Genomic DNA, 16,052 nt, shown 5'->3' with positions numbered 1-16,052 from the left:
AATATGGAAGAAACACCAAAGGCAGAGAAGGTCAAATGAAATAGGGATGGTGTTTCACGATGTCTCAAGGGTTGCATGTTCATTTTGTTATCTTGAAAATCCAAAAACTATTTTTGTTGTTGTTATAATAGGAACCAACTGCAAGCTCCTAAAACTGCCCTGTGCTGATCAAATGACTAAACAATGTTTTCATAGTCAAGTAATTCCATGATCTGATAGGCCTTCAACTTTAGTTGAAACATATTTATTTTGCACTGGACAGGATGCAGCCCTGGGGTTCTGGAAACCTGGAATGTGTTCTAATTGTGCCCAGCTTTTGGTCAAAAATCTTAAAATAGCAGCTCAGTCCATGAATTAGGAGTGATGTAAAATTGACAGTTTTTGAAAAATAATACAGTAGTAGAATTAATCATGTGTCAAACATTCATGTGTTACTATTAAGATTGATCCCCTTCTAGAGATAAAGAGTAAAGCCAAGCATTAAACCTCTAACCCTTGCTCTCTCTTCTCCATTTTATCAAATGCTCCTTGTTTGGAACAAAAGTTTTGGAAATTAAAGTTATTAGTTTCAGTATTAGGATGTTTCAATTTAATTACTTTATCAAATCATTAGGTCAAAGGACAAAATCATACTGTCTTCCTGTTAGAATCGAAAAATAGTGATAAAAATTGAACATACATTTTTAAATAAAATAATGGAAAATACATTCCCCAACAGACACACACACACACACACACACACACACACACACACACAAAAACCCCACAAATCTTAATTTTACTCTAACAACCAATTTTATGCTTAATGGTGAAACTCTAGAACTAATTGTCCTATTAAAGTAACAAGTAAAGTAAGAACATACATTATTGTTATTATTTAAAACATATTCTAAAAATGTAAATCTATGCAACTGGACAAAAAAATAACTAAATATTTTAAAAACATGAAGCAAATTGTCATTTAATTTTAATATAGTCGTTGCCCTAGAAAACCCAGGAAAATAGGCTGAGAAGTTATATCACTTTAGAACAATGTCTAATAATAAGTGAACTAATTAAAATAGCTGTAGTTTATACTAAAAACACTTTGAAAATATAAGTTAAAAATGTACTTCACATCACCATCCAAAATATAAACAGCTAGCCGTAAACTTAATAAAAATACATAGAACAAACATGAAGAAAACTACAAAACATCCCTGATGGTAATAAAAAAAAGAACTGATTCAATGGAAAATCAGACATTACTTCTGGATGGCAAGAATATTTTTAAAATATTAGTTCTTAAATTAATCCTTAAATTTGAGGTAAACTCAATAAAACTCACAAAGGTACTTATCAATCACTTTAAAAAGTAATTCTAAATATATCTAGAGGTAATAGAATAAAAATAATGTGGAGAAAGCATCTGTGAGATTTTAACACATATATGTATGCAACCATTAAAGAAGAGTATGATACGAAGTAGTAGAGTAAATAGACAGAATGTGAAGAACTGAAACTCCAATAAAAGAATCGTAGAGTAGGTAACGTAGATCATAATAAAGATGGTATTACAAAGCAGTTGGAAATGACCAATTATTTCTTAAGTTTTATTTAGGAAATGGCCAATTGTTGGGGGTTGTACTTTTATTTCACCTGGATAAACGGTGGACATGGAAAGCATGATATTTAAGAAAGAAAAAGAGATAGGTGAAAGTTGATATAAATTTTGGATAAGGAAAGCCTTGCCAAAGGATAATATTAAACAGAGAAAAACTGATACAAATAGTGCAACATTTATACTTAAGAACACATCACATTCAGAATTGAAAGGACTTTGAAACATTGAAGAAACATATAAAATAGTCATGGACAAGTCAGAAGTTAATAGCATTAAAAGAGGAAGAGATTTTATAAATCATTGCAAACTGATGGATATGTATACAATTCAAAAAATAGGGAAAGGACATGAGTAGCAGATATACAAAGCAAAAAAAAATTATCAATATTTATTTAAAACTTCTAGCTTTGCTAATAATGAAAGAACATTTTATATTTTTTAATGTGATTATATTTCACCTATTAATTTGTCAATGTTTTTTTAAAATAATATCTATAGTTGTCTTGAATATGAAGAAATGGGACCACATCTGTTTTACTAGCAGTATTATAAATATTTCTGGTTGTATAAATATTTCTGATGGGCAGTTTGTCAAGTAAGTAACAAAAGCTTTTGATCCAGTAATTCCACTCTAGGAATTTATTCTAAATAATAATGAAATATTTGCAAAGGTATGTGAAAACAATGTGTTTACACAACAGGAGTCAACTGATATCAGACATTCTTAAGGTAGAAGTTAGGAAGATATTTAGAAGAAAATGTTCACATAATTATATTGATGCTGATAAACGTATATCACATGTTAGTAAGTGGGGGAAAATGGACATGTATTTTATGATTGCCTTTTTTAAAGATCAAAATATATGCCAAGAAAAAGTCTAGAAGGGTACACAAAATAGCAGTGATTATTTCTGGATGCTGTATTACCATCAAGTTATTTTATTATTTTTAAACTTATTTCTACTTATTTGTATTTTCTTCTTTTCCTTCAAGGAATATGTATTAATTATGCAGTAGAAGAAAATTATAAAATTCTTTGCAAATATATTTTGCCACAATTATGATGACTATGATTAAAACTGAAGTACAGTTTATCCTTCTCTCTTCACATTTTCCCCAGAAACCTAGATTGATGAATTGAATTTCATATTTTTCCTCTTCTGGTGATTATTATTATTTGACTACAGGGCAAACAGAGCTTTTGTAAGAAGAATTAACGAGAAAAGACATAAGCTTTACGTTCATAATATACTGTGTTAGGTACACCAGAGAGAACTCTCCAAATACTCAAAGTTTTTAGTTATTTCACTTATTGGCAGCATGACCTTGAGCAAGTCCCTGAAGCTTCTGATGTCTCATGTTCCTTCCTTCTCTAGAAAATGAGGATAAAAATATTCAACCTGTCTACCTCATGGGGCTGTTTGAGGAATTAGTGAAACAATGACCATGAGAAGCTTTTATTAATTGATGAAGAGCTAGATAAATGAGACGGGCTACAAGTATTCTCAGCACTTCTTTTTTTTTTTAGCTCTTTTCCTATCCAGTACATGTTTCTTGTGTTTTGAGAGATGCCTTCCATAAGTCTGATATTTTCAAAGTGAATGCATCTCAAAACCTGGGCAGATCAGCTCTTCATCTGCCCAAACAGCACTCTTCTCGATATTAATAGCCCAAGATGGACTGAAATGTTGAAGAGTCATTCAGTGTCCTGCTTTCCTGCTGCCTGCAGAGTCGTCTTTGAAGCTCGGGTTGTAGAATGGAGTGAGATAAGCTAAGCTAAAAGGCTTGTGTGTATTAAGATGGCTTCCTCTCTTATATTTCTAAAGATGCCGAGTGCTTATGCCAAGTTTAGGCAAATGCAATCCTGATTATTTACATGGCATAATGGAAGTAAACACTCAAGGAGAAAGAAACCTGATGCTTTTACTCAGCATGCTATAAACCATTATCTCATGTTTTCTATGGAAAACAGTCTCAGCCGAGAAATTTGGTAACTCAGTAGGCTATTAATAGGATGTGGAATGTGATTACTCCTTTTGCATTACTTCAATATGTAATTACTTTTAGGAGCTAGTAGAAAGAAACTCTATTAAATGATAATTATAGGACTGTATTTGCTCTAAGGTTTTGTAATAGCTCTAAACATGGGAGTTTTCATTAACTGTTTGCCATAGTTAATAAAGTCATTTTTCTTTAAAAGTAGCAATTTCCTGCAAAAGTGGTAGCTCCAATATAGTCTCTTATAGGAAAAGGCAGGGGACACAGATTGTGTAGTAGGTCGGCTCGTCTACAGTAATAGAATCTCCTTGAAAATATAGATGGCATCCTCGAAGTACTGTGACAATATGACATACTTACAACTCCCTAGAGAACAATATGTCTTGGTATAATGTTTTCAGAGGGTTAACAGCAACTAAATACTATTGCACACGTAAAAACAAAGATGACAAGGCAAGTGAGGGAGGTGAAGTTGGCACGGTGAGGAAAGCCTGGAAATGCCTGCTTTTTCAGGAAGTGTCTAGCGATAAATTGGGGATGCTGGGGATACTTCCATCCAGCAGTTAGGTCTCATATGTAAATGGGGGATTCGATGAACACCCAAGATAAAAGGTTGACCACAAATATATGAGAAAACAGATAATAAAAGAGGTGGTAAGAGGCATATGAGAACACCAGGGTTTCCTGGACAACCCAGTAGGTCATCTCACTATGGGTAAAATGAAATGCATGCTGAAATTTTTTTGTTACAAGTGTTTTCTTCATCACAAAACTGACATACGCCTAGGCTGACACAATGTAACAATCTGTCAACCCAGGGTGCGATTGGAAAATAATTTGGAAATTAAGAAAATTCCAAGAGGGAGACAGGGATTCTCGTGAACTCAAATAAAGATGCACACATAAATACACAGCATTTGGAAAACATTGCTTATGTCACTTCATTCAATTCAGCTTGGTAATCATTAACTATTGACCACTACATGCCAGTATCTCCCTGCTTTGGAGAAATCTACCTTTATGAAAGGGAATTCCTCCCTTATGTATGCGTATCCCTGAGGTACATGTGCTCCTGGCTGAGAAGTACTCATCTAGCACCATGCTTTTATCTCTTCAAGGGGCGTGAGGTGCTCACACGTGCACGTGAACCACAGCCAACAACTACAAGAAAAGCCCTAGATTAAATGTGAAATGCAAGAGCTCTAAGTAATGTTGCTATTTCAAAGTGACGGAATCATCTACAAAGCGAATCAAAGGCACTTTTGTAGGATTCCTTTAAAACACGTGTGTCTCCCTATAATTTCCTTCATCCCCCAGGCTTTCAAGAGCCTGTGCACTGCAGAATATTTTACCCCAGAGTCTCATGTGATATGTGTGTGATTTGTAAGGGCCATAATTAAATGCTCAAATCAGTGCAAGAAATAACAGTAAAGTAGGTCAGGTGGCATCCCTCCAAATCTAAGTGGCATGGGGAATACCCCTCTGCTTTGATAGTCAACCCAGTAGGGTACAGGGGCTAAGACTGTGACCTCTAGTCTCTGAGTCCCTGGGTTTAAAATCTAGATCTAACTACTATGTGGGTGATTGACTTTGAACAAGTTGCTTGAAAGGTTCTGTGCCTCATTTTCCTCATCTTCAAAATAGGAGTGATAATACTAACCCTTACCTCTGGTATGCCGTGAGAATTAAATGGCGAGAGTATGGGAAGGATGTTGGCGTGGTGTTTGGGACACTGTACTGGCATTCATGATATTGATGATAAAGATAGGGAAAGTAATACTACTTATTAGGTTATCTTAAGATCCTATCAGCCCGATCTCAGTCACTGAGAAAGACATTAACCTATAGCATACGACTAATGAAAACATATGTACTTAGGAGAACCACCTTTTATTCCTATGTCACCTGATGGCATTAGTCATCTGTTTGTGCAGACCTACATTGTCACAAGTTTATAGAAACAGGTGCAGACTAAAACAGTCTGGTCAGGAGTCAAGAAACTTATGTTTTGATCCTGGCTCTGCAACCCACTTTGTCAACGGACGGCATCAGTTTGGGTCTATACAACAGAAACAATTACTTTGAAAATTTTGCAAGTCTAAAGCCTCCTTGAGGGACAAAATGGGAAGCAGAAAGCATTGTAGTCTGCCATGTCTACAGGGGCCCGATTATGCTTTGTCCATGCCTCTCAAGCAGTCATTCCGCAAGCACCTTCAGGTATCCAGCTCTGCACCAAACCACATTGCATTAAAACTGTGCTTGGAAGAGAAGGCCAGCTGAAAGATTCCATTGCCTCATAAAGTTGAACTAATCTCTTAATGCTTTACTTGAAATCAATATTCATAAAGCCACGCTTCCCCCCAAGGGTTCACCCACCTCTTTAAAAAAAGATAAATGAAGCCGTTTGCATACTGACCCTGTAAGCTTCCCCACTTAGTTTCCCCACTGCTTCATGAATATCAAAGACAACAACAGAAAAAGTAAAATAAAATTAGACTCACTTATTCATATGCGCCAAATGAGCCCATGTCTCAAACTAAAGATGGCATTATTATTTCTTATTTGCTCTTCAACAGAAAGGCATTACTGAGATTAGGGAAAATACTCGTGCTCTGTAATATAAACGCCATTTATTTTCCATTTCTACTTCTCTGAATGCATAGGAACCTTGGTACGAACCTCTGTTGTCTCTGACTGTGAAATTTGGATTGTGAATGATTTCAGGGGGTAGACTGAAGATAAATCTTGGTCCATTGGCTGTGTCATCCTTGTCATCTGCACTAATTGTAACAATTGGCTGAAAGAGAAAGGTGGCCCATAAATAAATCAAGCTGACATTGGCACATCATTTATTTTAAAATTCCTGGCTGGCCAAGAAGCCTGGTTTTAATTAGAGAACATAGTTCCAGAGCTAAACGGGGGCTCTGAAGCTTTCTTGGGCAGTGGCAGGGATGTCCAGGTGGTGCTCTCCAAACCAAACATCTTGCTCGAAGCCAGGGGAGGGGACAGCATCATTACCTGATTCGAGAGTGGCTTGGTCTGATCGCTCTCGCAGATGAAGCCTTCATAGGGGGCGGCAAACCTGGGGGCATTGTCATTGACATCAAGGACCCTAATGGCCACTGGTACTTTGGCTTCCTGATGCCGATTGTCTGGAAGGAGAGAATTCAGACAGTCAGTGCCAAGGAGGAATCCACATTGGTCCAAGGTTACTCCTGGGAAACAGTAAGCTCCTGTCACTCATTTGGGTAGTGGAGGGGAAGGCATTGTTGGCATAAAAGCCATCTAAAACCTGAAGTATGCTAGGTCCAGTGTGAGAGGCATGCTCTGGAATGAATGTCAGTGTTAGACCAGTAAGAACTATACCACTTTTCCCTTTCTGCTGACTCTGATGCTGAGGTTATAGTCTAAGTTCTTATAATGGAGCCTGCCACCCCCACCGCCCACCCCCAACAGTGTAGTCCATAGTAGTGGTTCTCAAATTAGGGTCCCCATAGTAGCAGCAGACGGTTTTCATCTGGGAACTTGTTGGCAGTGAACATGCTCAGGCCACACCCCAGACTTACTGAATCAGAGGCTCTGAGGTGGGATCCAGAAATCTTTGTTATAACAAGCCTCCCAGGGTATTCCAAAGCATGATCAAGTTTGAGAACCACTGGTCCACAGGTAAACAAGAACCTACAAATCTCGGTTGTATGGATTCTACTACTCTGGGTTTAAACAAAACTGAGTGATAGAATAAAGTGGGGAATCCTCCAGTGATAGATATGAGTTTCAAGCTTGCCAAGTCTGTACCCAGTTCTGCCAGAGACAATAAAAATATCTCTATGCATTTACTTATATGTCTTCCTAGATAAGGTGACCAAAAATAAATTTTAAAGATTGAAAAATACATTTAACACTGAAAAATTTATTCTAGCTCAGCTGTCTGTCACTTTCTAGAATATATAGAGTCTGAAGGAATAATACTTGGTAAAGTAGAATCAAAGCCCTTAGGAGACTACTTACGGATTTCTGCTGCAAAAACGGATATGTTGAGCCATGTGGTTTCCTCTCTATCCAAAGGTTTTGTAGTTTTAATAAAACCATCCTCTGGATTAATAGTGAAAAACCTGTCGAGGTCAGTATGACGATCAATTGAATACCTAAGCAGAATGCAAATGAGGCAATTAGAGGAGATATTCCAAGAGGCTTAATATTTGAGTATTTTCTCCATGCTATATGTAAAGCAACTTTCTCAGTGAGCTGCTTGAGCTAGGTATTCCTTTTCATCAAATTTACTTTTCAAACTTTGTACATGAATCTTTCATAGAAATCCTTTTGCCACATTGGAATTCTTTATTCAGTACAATGAATGAAAGAGTTGGTTAGCATATTTGATTGGGAAGCATAATAGCGTGTTACATCTTTCTCCATACTTACTACCATCACCCATCATCTGAATACTTGTGAAACTGCATTTGGGAAGTAGGTTTGCCTCGCCCCCAAACTACTCAGAAAGACATAAATGCATCAACCCTTTGCATATGAAATATTAGTTTCAAGTTTGTCTAAATTTATTATTGAGGATCACTTATGGTTCTAACAAATCAGTTTTTTTTTTCCTTAAAGACAAATGCTAACTATATTTTGAGTGAATTTATTTAATGTATTTATTTAGTTGCAGTGGTTCCCAGGTAGGTTGGTTCAGAATTCCAGGGTGAAATATGCAAGCAGGCTTGGCCATTCACTTGTAGAGGATTCTTCCCCCATTTTAATGACCCCAGGCTGTGCCTAAAAGTGTAGCTAAAAGGTTGCAGCTACTTATGTCCACTAGAAAATTTGCTTTTTCAAACGAAAGGCAAAATAATTTTCAAAATATTACAGGAGGGTATTTATGGCAAGGTGACGTGGAAGATGGGGCCTTTATTCAAGTGAGGTAACTTGCCCAGGTATGCAGGCAGAGTTGTAAGTATTGGACTCCGCAGCTCCTTTCCTTTCCACTGCACTATACTGACTCCAGAATAGAGAATAGCAAACATGGTTATGTTAACTTGGGAAGCATGCTGGGCTTCATAATTGGGTGGTTTCCTGCTCTTAGAGGGCTTAGCTGTGTTTTCCTAAAGTTTACAGAACACATATGCCTGAAGGCATTCATTGAGGGTCATAAAACCGAAGAACATTTGCGGTAGCAAAGACCATGGATGTTGCAGGGTTTAATATCTTCAATTTACCAAGGATGGTGTTTGCAAATGGTCTATTAAATAGTTTCTGGGGGAGCCACTATTAGAACCTGGATCTCCCAATTCCGGATCCAGTTCTTTCTGGGAAAGCAGAACCAGGTACATCAAACAGCACTTCACAGAATGCAGAATAAGAGCTCCTCTGTGATATCATCTGATCTCATACCTCCCTCTCCCAGTCAGGACACTGAGCATAAACCATCACACCCGTCATAAATGTCAGTAGAGGCTCAGTCACTGAACCCTCCGCATAGAGTCCCATATGAAAAGCAGGCAAAAATCTGGAAGTCGTTTTGCTCTGCCACCAGGAAGTTCACTACCTAGTTGACGTGACAAGACACACTCCTGGGAAGAAAGGCAATTAATACTTCAAAGCATCAGTTTGTAGACGTGAACGGCATGGATTTCAGTTTTGTAAAGTCCGAGGTGTAAGTGCGTGCTCCACTACATGTAAGCTGAGTGATACTGAAAAAGCCACTTAAGTTCTATGAATCTCAGCTTATTTCTCTTTTAAACTGCATTATTAATAGTACCTAACTTTCAGGTTGTTTGTGAGAATTACATGCCATATGGATGTTTAAGATACATAACCTAGTGCCTCACACAGGTTCAGTAGTACAGCAAATAATAGCTGCTCTTGTTTTTGTTGTCACTGCTGCTGATACACATGGCGGACAGACCACGGGAACTCTCAAATGTCAATCTACAGAGTGTCGCCTTTGTCCTATAGCCAGTGAAAAGTCATGGAAGTATTTTGATTAGAGGAACAAATGAATAGGTTATCAGAGACAGGAATAAGCCTGGATGGGCAAGATAGTCTCACCAAGGAAGAGTAGAAGAAGGGGCAGAGGAAACATAAGGATTTGATGTATAGTGTTTCTCTGAAAATAAAACCTAGCCGGACAATCAGCTCTAATGCGTCTTTTGGAGCAAATATTAACATAAGACCCGGTCTTATTTTACTATAATATAAGACTGGGTCTAATATAATATAATATAATATAATATAATATAATATAATATAATATAATAAATGATAATATAATACTGGGTCTTGTATTAATTTTTGCTCCAAAAGACACATTAGAGCTGATTGTCTGGCTAGGTCTTCTTGTCAAGGAAACACAGTAGTATTGAATGAATGAGGTGATAAGAGAGTTAAATGTAGGCATGACAGAGGGAATAGAAGCTGATGTGGTGAAGAGAGAACCGAGAGGACTCATTTGATATTTGGACACGTGTGGGAGGCTGGGAGAGTCCTCAAGTTTCTAGCCTAAGTGTCAGAGAGAGAGACAGAGAGACAATAAGAGACACAAAACCAAGTCAACTTGGCAGAAAGAAGAGGTTGAAATTCAACTGGGGGTTTGCTGCCGTGCTAAGAGTGCAAAGGTTCAGCTCCACCATAGGTTTCAGACTCACAGGCAGAGTCTGTCTTCAGGTATGCCACAGTCTGAAAATATGTTTTGAATGAAAGAGTGAGCCGGTGAAGGAAAAAGCAAGTGAGTAACGTGCATGGAACGCAGAACAAGTACAGAATTAGAATCAGGGAGAAGATCAGTCTAAGAATCTGGAAGACGGACTCATTCAGTCATGGCAAGGGGGGAGAACTCCATAGGTGAGAGGACAGAGAGCGAGAAAGGCCAGAGTCAAAAGGCCGAGTCTCAGGAGCCCCCAGTGCCTGGACCGGGACCAGTAACTAGTGAAGACACCAGGAGCGGTGCTGTCTGAGACATGAAGAGATTACTGCCAAGGAAGCTAAGAGGAGAGGGTATTTCAGGAAGGCAAAGTGAACACAAATGTGTTCCTTCTTCTCTGTCACCATTTTCTTTAGTGTAAATGGAAAAATTCCATTGTCCATGGTAATTTATTTTCATACTCAGGTCTGCTTACATGTTTTCTCCAGCTTACTGAAGTATGATTGACAAATAAATAATTGTGTATATTTAATGTGTAAAGCACAGTGTTTTGATATAAGTATACCTTCTATAATGATTACCATGATCAAGATAATTAATGTATCTATCACATAGTTATTGTGCATGTGTGTGTGTGTGTGTGTGTGTGTGTGTGTGTGTGTGGTAAGAAAGCTTAAGATCTACTCTTTTAGCAAATTTCGAGTATAAAATACATTATTAATTATAATTACCATGCTGTACGTTAGATCTGTAGAACTTATCTTACAACTGAAAGTTATACCCTATGACCAGTATCTCCCCATTTTCCTTATCCTCTGGCCACCACTGTTCTATTCCATTTCAATATTTAATTTTTTTTGGATTCCACATATAAGTGATATCATACTATATTCGTCTTTCTGTGTCTGGCTTATTTCACTGAGCATAATTCTCTCTAGACTCATCCACATTATCAGAAATGGCAGGATTTCCTTTTTGAAGGCTTAATAATATCCCATTGTGTGTGCATATTTACCACATTTTGCTTATCCATTCATCCACCGATAAACACTTGGGTTGGCTCCATGTCTTGGCTATTGTGAATAATGCTGCTATGAACATGGGGGTGCAGCTGTCTCTTCATGATATACTCATTATAGAAAACAGTACAGAGCTTCCTCAAAATGCAGATGGCAGCGGGAATTGTTCTGAGGGTTGTACCTTACCCACCCCTGAACTAGACAGACACATCCTGGCCCTTTTTAAGTGTGATGAGGACAACACACAACCGAAGGGGTCACTGATCTGCCGTGGTGAATGCTGTGAGGTGGCAGGCACACCTGATTCATCAGCAGGGAACCCTGGGAGAATGCCTAGAGGAGATGACATCTAAGGGGAGGTGGAGAAATGAGTGCCGTGTAAGCAAGCTGGGAAGGAAGGGGGAGCGCTCCAATGAGGAGGAAGAACGTGGAAAGGTCCAGACGTAGGAGACAGCCAGCTCTGCTTCAGAGAACAGGAAGTGGCCCAGTCTCACTGCAGCTGAAAGTCTGTCCGAAGGGAGAGTAAGACGGGAAGCTGGGAGATCAGCAGGACACAGGAGGAGCTGGGGTGGAAGGGCTTGAAGAAAAGCCTCAGGCCACATAAGAGCTGAGATGATTTGGAGGGGAGGGCCGTGGGGAACAATGTGATCATTTGTTGTTTAACTGAGTGTGATGTGATGTTTACATGTGCGTTTTAAAGCAATCACTCTGGTGACAGAACTGAGGATGGAGACATAGGGGAGAGACTGGTGGCCCGGGAACCGTGAGGAGGCAAGGGAAGGGACCCTGGCAGAAGCAGTTGGGGAATGGCCACGGAAAGGGCCACATCTGCTAGAATCCAGTCCAGGGCAGGTTTCAGGCACCTATGAGTGTCTGTCCTATAAATGTCTTGAATCTGTGATGCAAGCCTCTTTTTCATCACCCTCTCACGTTCATCATCAGCTTCGTTGCTCATTAACTCAGGTCGTGGAGGTGGGAAGCAGGGTCCGGAGTCCCTTTTCTAGCTTGCTTTTCTAAGTCACAAAAAATACATTCACAATAACAAAAGCATTTGCTTGGCGCTTTGTTACCTCTCAGAGTTCTCAGACCAGTCAGATGACAGATGCCAGAGCTTGCTTTCCTAGCCTCTTGCTCACTGGCTGTGACATGCTACGTCAAGTCACTTTGCCCTGCAGAGCCCCAATTTCCTCTCCACTTAAAGATAATAATTCCTATAAAATACAGCCGGGGGGATAAATTAGATCATGTGTCTAACACACCCGATAAAGTAACTGGAGCATAGGAAGGTGTTCAATAAGTTACCATTACTGTAATTATTTCACAATTACTTTTCATAGTTCACTACCGTTTCCTGAGGCAGACAGGCCCAGCCAAGGGTTGCATCTGCTCCAGAGAGAAATGATGTGGCTTAAACGAGCCTATCCAAAAAGGTAGTAGCAGAGGTGAAGGAGAAACACGTCTTCTAAATCTTAATCTGGTTTACATTCCATCGAACCCAATTATCTGGGACCCTTTCGAAACAGAAGGATGTGGTTCCTGCAGGGTTTTCGTAAACCCTCTCGCCTCTAAAATTCCCCATCCAGGCTTGGGAAATGAATCTGTACCTTATTGGGCTGTTGGCAGCGTCCGGGTCTTTGGCATGTACTCGCCCAACCACAGTGCCAGCAGCTGCATTTTCTTGGACTTCGTGAATGTAACTTGGGGCCAAAAACATGGGGGGCTCATCAGCATCTTCTACGGCGATCTTGATCGTCACCGTGTCCTTGAAAGGCCCATTGCTGATGAACTTCGGGTCTATGTGTACGTTGGCTGCCTCCACCTTCAAGCTATATGCTCTTTTGGTTTCAAAATCTACGGGCTGACAAGAAAGGAGAGAAGATTGACAACCAGTTCCTTGAAAGAATAATGAAAGAGAAAGACCTGACTGTTTTACAGGGCAGAGTTTATGGTGACTCAAAGAGAGAAAATCAGTGTTTATTCAATATCCAATTACCTGAGCCATTTGGTTAGAAAATCAGACAAATCAATTGCTGAAACCTGGAATTACAGGGTAATTCTAGGAGCAAAGACACAGATGGATCACATGACCTAGAATGAACCTCGTTCTATATAACAACACTAAGGCTGCCCAAATCAGTCCCTAAAAATCATCCAAGGATGAGAAGGAATTAAAGCACTACAAAAATAAATGTTATAGACTATTCTGTAAAGGACTAAGAATCTTGGCAATAAAAATACCCACTGAATTTCAGCCAGAGAGCAAGATAGTTGACTGCTCTCCTCTACACGTATACACATCTGGCTTAATCATAGTGACAGCCATTTTTTTTTTATGGTTAGTTTTTTTCAGGTGAACAAAACAACATAGTGATTAGACATTTACACCTCTCACAAAGTGATAACCCCAACAAGTCTACTACCCCATGTGACATCGTACATAGCTATTACAGGACCATTGACTATATTCCCTATGCTGTACTTTATATCCTGTGACTCTGTTTTTGAAATTATAATTGACATTCAGTATTATTTTATATTAGTTTCAGATGTACCGCACAGTCGTTATGCGTTTCTATAATTTATGAAGTGATGCCCCTGATAAGTCTAATACCCATCTGACACTCTACCTAGTTTTTACATTATTGACTGTATTCCCCATACCATTTCATATCCCCATGACTATTTTGTAACTACCAATTTGTACTTCCTAATCCCTTCACCTTTCTCACTGATCCCCCCACCCTCCCTCCCATCTGACAACCATCAGTTTGTTCTCTGTATCTACAAGTCCGTTTCTGTGTTGTTTGTTCATTTATTCTGTTCTTTAGATTCCATGTATAAGTGAGATCATATGGTATTTGTCTTTCTCTGTATGACTTATTTCACTTAGCATAATACCCTCTAGGTCTATCCATGTTGTCACAGATGCTAAGATTTCGTTCTTATGGCTGAGGAATATTCCATTGTATAAATGTACCACCTCTTTATCCACTTGTCAATCGATGGGCATTTTGGTTGCTTCTATATCTTGGCTACTGTGAATAGCGCTGCAATAAACATAGGGGTGCATAGGTTTTTTTTTCAACTTAGTGTTTTTGATTTCTTTGGATAAATACCCAGGAGTGGAATTTCTGGGTAATAAGGTAGTTCTATTTTCAATTTTTTGAGGAACCTCCATACTGTTTTCCATAGTGGCTGCACCAATTTGCAATCCCACCAACAGTGCATGAGGGTTCCCTTTTCTCCACAACCTCACCAGCACTTGTTGTTTGTTGATTTATTGATGATGGCCATTCTGACAGGTGTGGGGTGATATCTCATTGTGGTTTTTATATGCATTTCTCTGATGATTAATGATATTGAGCATCTTTTCATATGTTTATTGGTCATCTGTACGTGCTCTTTGGAGAAATGTCTATTCAAGTTCTCTGTTCATTTTTTAATTGGAATGTTTGTTTTTTTTGGTGTTGAGTTGTATGAGATTTTTTTTGTTTTTAATTTTGGATATTAATCCCTTATCAGATCTATCATTGGCAAATACCTTTTCATTTTGTTGATGGTTTTGCTGTGCAAAAACGTTTTAGTTTGATGTAGTCCCATTAGTTTTCTTTTTCTTTTGTTTCCCTTGCCCATGGAGATATATCAGTAAAAATATTACTAAAGGTAATGTCTGAGAGTTTATTTCCTATATCTTCTTCTGGGAGTTTTATGGTTTTGAGTCTCACATTTAAGTTGTTAATCCATTTTGAGTTTGTTCTTGTGTATTGTGTAAGAAGGTGGTCTATCCAGTTTCATTTTGTTTGTTTTTTTGCATGTATCTGTCCAGTTTTCCCAGAGCCATTTATGGAATAGACTGTCTTTATCCTGATGTGTATTCTTGCTTCCTTTGTCATACATTAAATGACCACATAGGCATGGGTTTATTTCTGGGCTCTCTGTTCTGTTACATTGATCTATGTGTCTGTTTTTATACCAATACCATGCTGTTTTGATTACTATGGCCTTGTAGTATAATTTGATCTCAGGTAACTTGATACCTCCAGTGTTGTTCTTCTTTCTCAGGATTGCCATGGTTATTTGGGGTCTCTTATGGTTCCATATAAATTCTAGGATTATTTGTTCTAGTTATGTGAAAAATGCCATTGGCATTTTAATAGGGATTGTATTAAATCTATGTATTGCTTTGGGGAGTATGGACATTTTAACAGTATTAATTCTTCCTATCTATGAGCATAGTATATGTTTCCATTAAAATATATCTTCTTTAATTTCTTTCTTCAATGCCTTGTAATTTTCTAAGTGCAGGTCTTTTAGTTCCTTGGTTAAATTTATTTCTAAGTATTTTATTCTGATGCAATGGCAAACGGGATTTTTTCTTTATTTCTCTTTCTGATAGTTCACTTTAGGTGTGTAAAAATGCAGCCAATTTCTGAATATTAATTTTGTATCCTGCTACTTTACTGAATTCATTTATCAGTTATAGCATTTTTGGTGGAATCTTTGGGGTTCTCTATATATAGTATTATGTCATCTGCAAATGACAGTTTTACTTCTTCCTTTCCAATTTGGATGCCCTTTATGTCTTTTCCTTGTCTGATTGCTCTGGCTGGGACTTCCAGTACTATGTTGCATAAAAGCGGTAAAAGTAAAAATCCTTGGCTTATTCCCAAACTTACAAATGCTTTTAGCTTTTCCCCATTGAGTATGATATTAGCTGTGAGATTGTCATAGATGCCTTTATTATGTTGACATATGTTCCCTCTATTCCCACTTTGCTAAGAGTTTTTATCATAAA

At 38.3% G+C, this 16,052-nt stretch overlaps 1 protein-coding gene across 1 annotated transcript in view; it reads right to left on the bottom strand.

Moving 5' to 3' along the window:
* CDH11 (cadherin 11) overlaps positions 1 to 16,052 on the bottom strand; it is a 146,392-nt gene that overhangs the window by 13,140 nt on the left and 117,200 nt on the right. The window contains exons 8-11 of the mRNA XM_074314783.2: positions 12,862 to 13,115; positions 7,610 to 7,746; positions 6,620 to 6,753; positions 6,281 to 6,398 (exon numbers count right to left, since the gene is read on the bottom strand). Of these exons, the coding sequence (XP_074170884.1) occupies positions 6,281 to 6,398; positions 6,620 to 6,753; positions 7,610 to 7,746; positions 12,862 to 13,115 (643 nt within the window). The remainder of the gene's footprint in view (positions 1 to 6,280; positions 6,399 to 6,619; positions 6,754 to 7,609; positions 7,747 to 12,861; positions 13,116 to 16,052) is intronic.

This window comes from Rhinolophus sinicus, chromosome 8 (assembly GCF_057876585.1).
Source record: "Rhinolophus sinicus isolate RSI-liver-muscle chromosome 8, RSI-T2T, whole genome shotgun sequence".
Lineage (NCBI taxonomy): Eukaryota > Metazoa > Chordata > Mammalia > Chiroptera > Rhinolophidae > Rhinolophus > Rhinolophus sinicus.
This window is presented reverse-complemented; position numbering and strand designations above follow the sequence as displayed.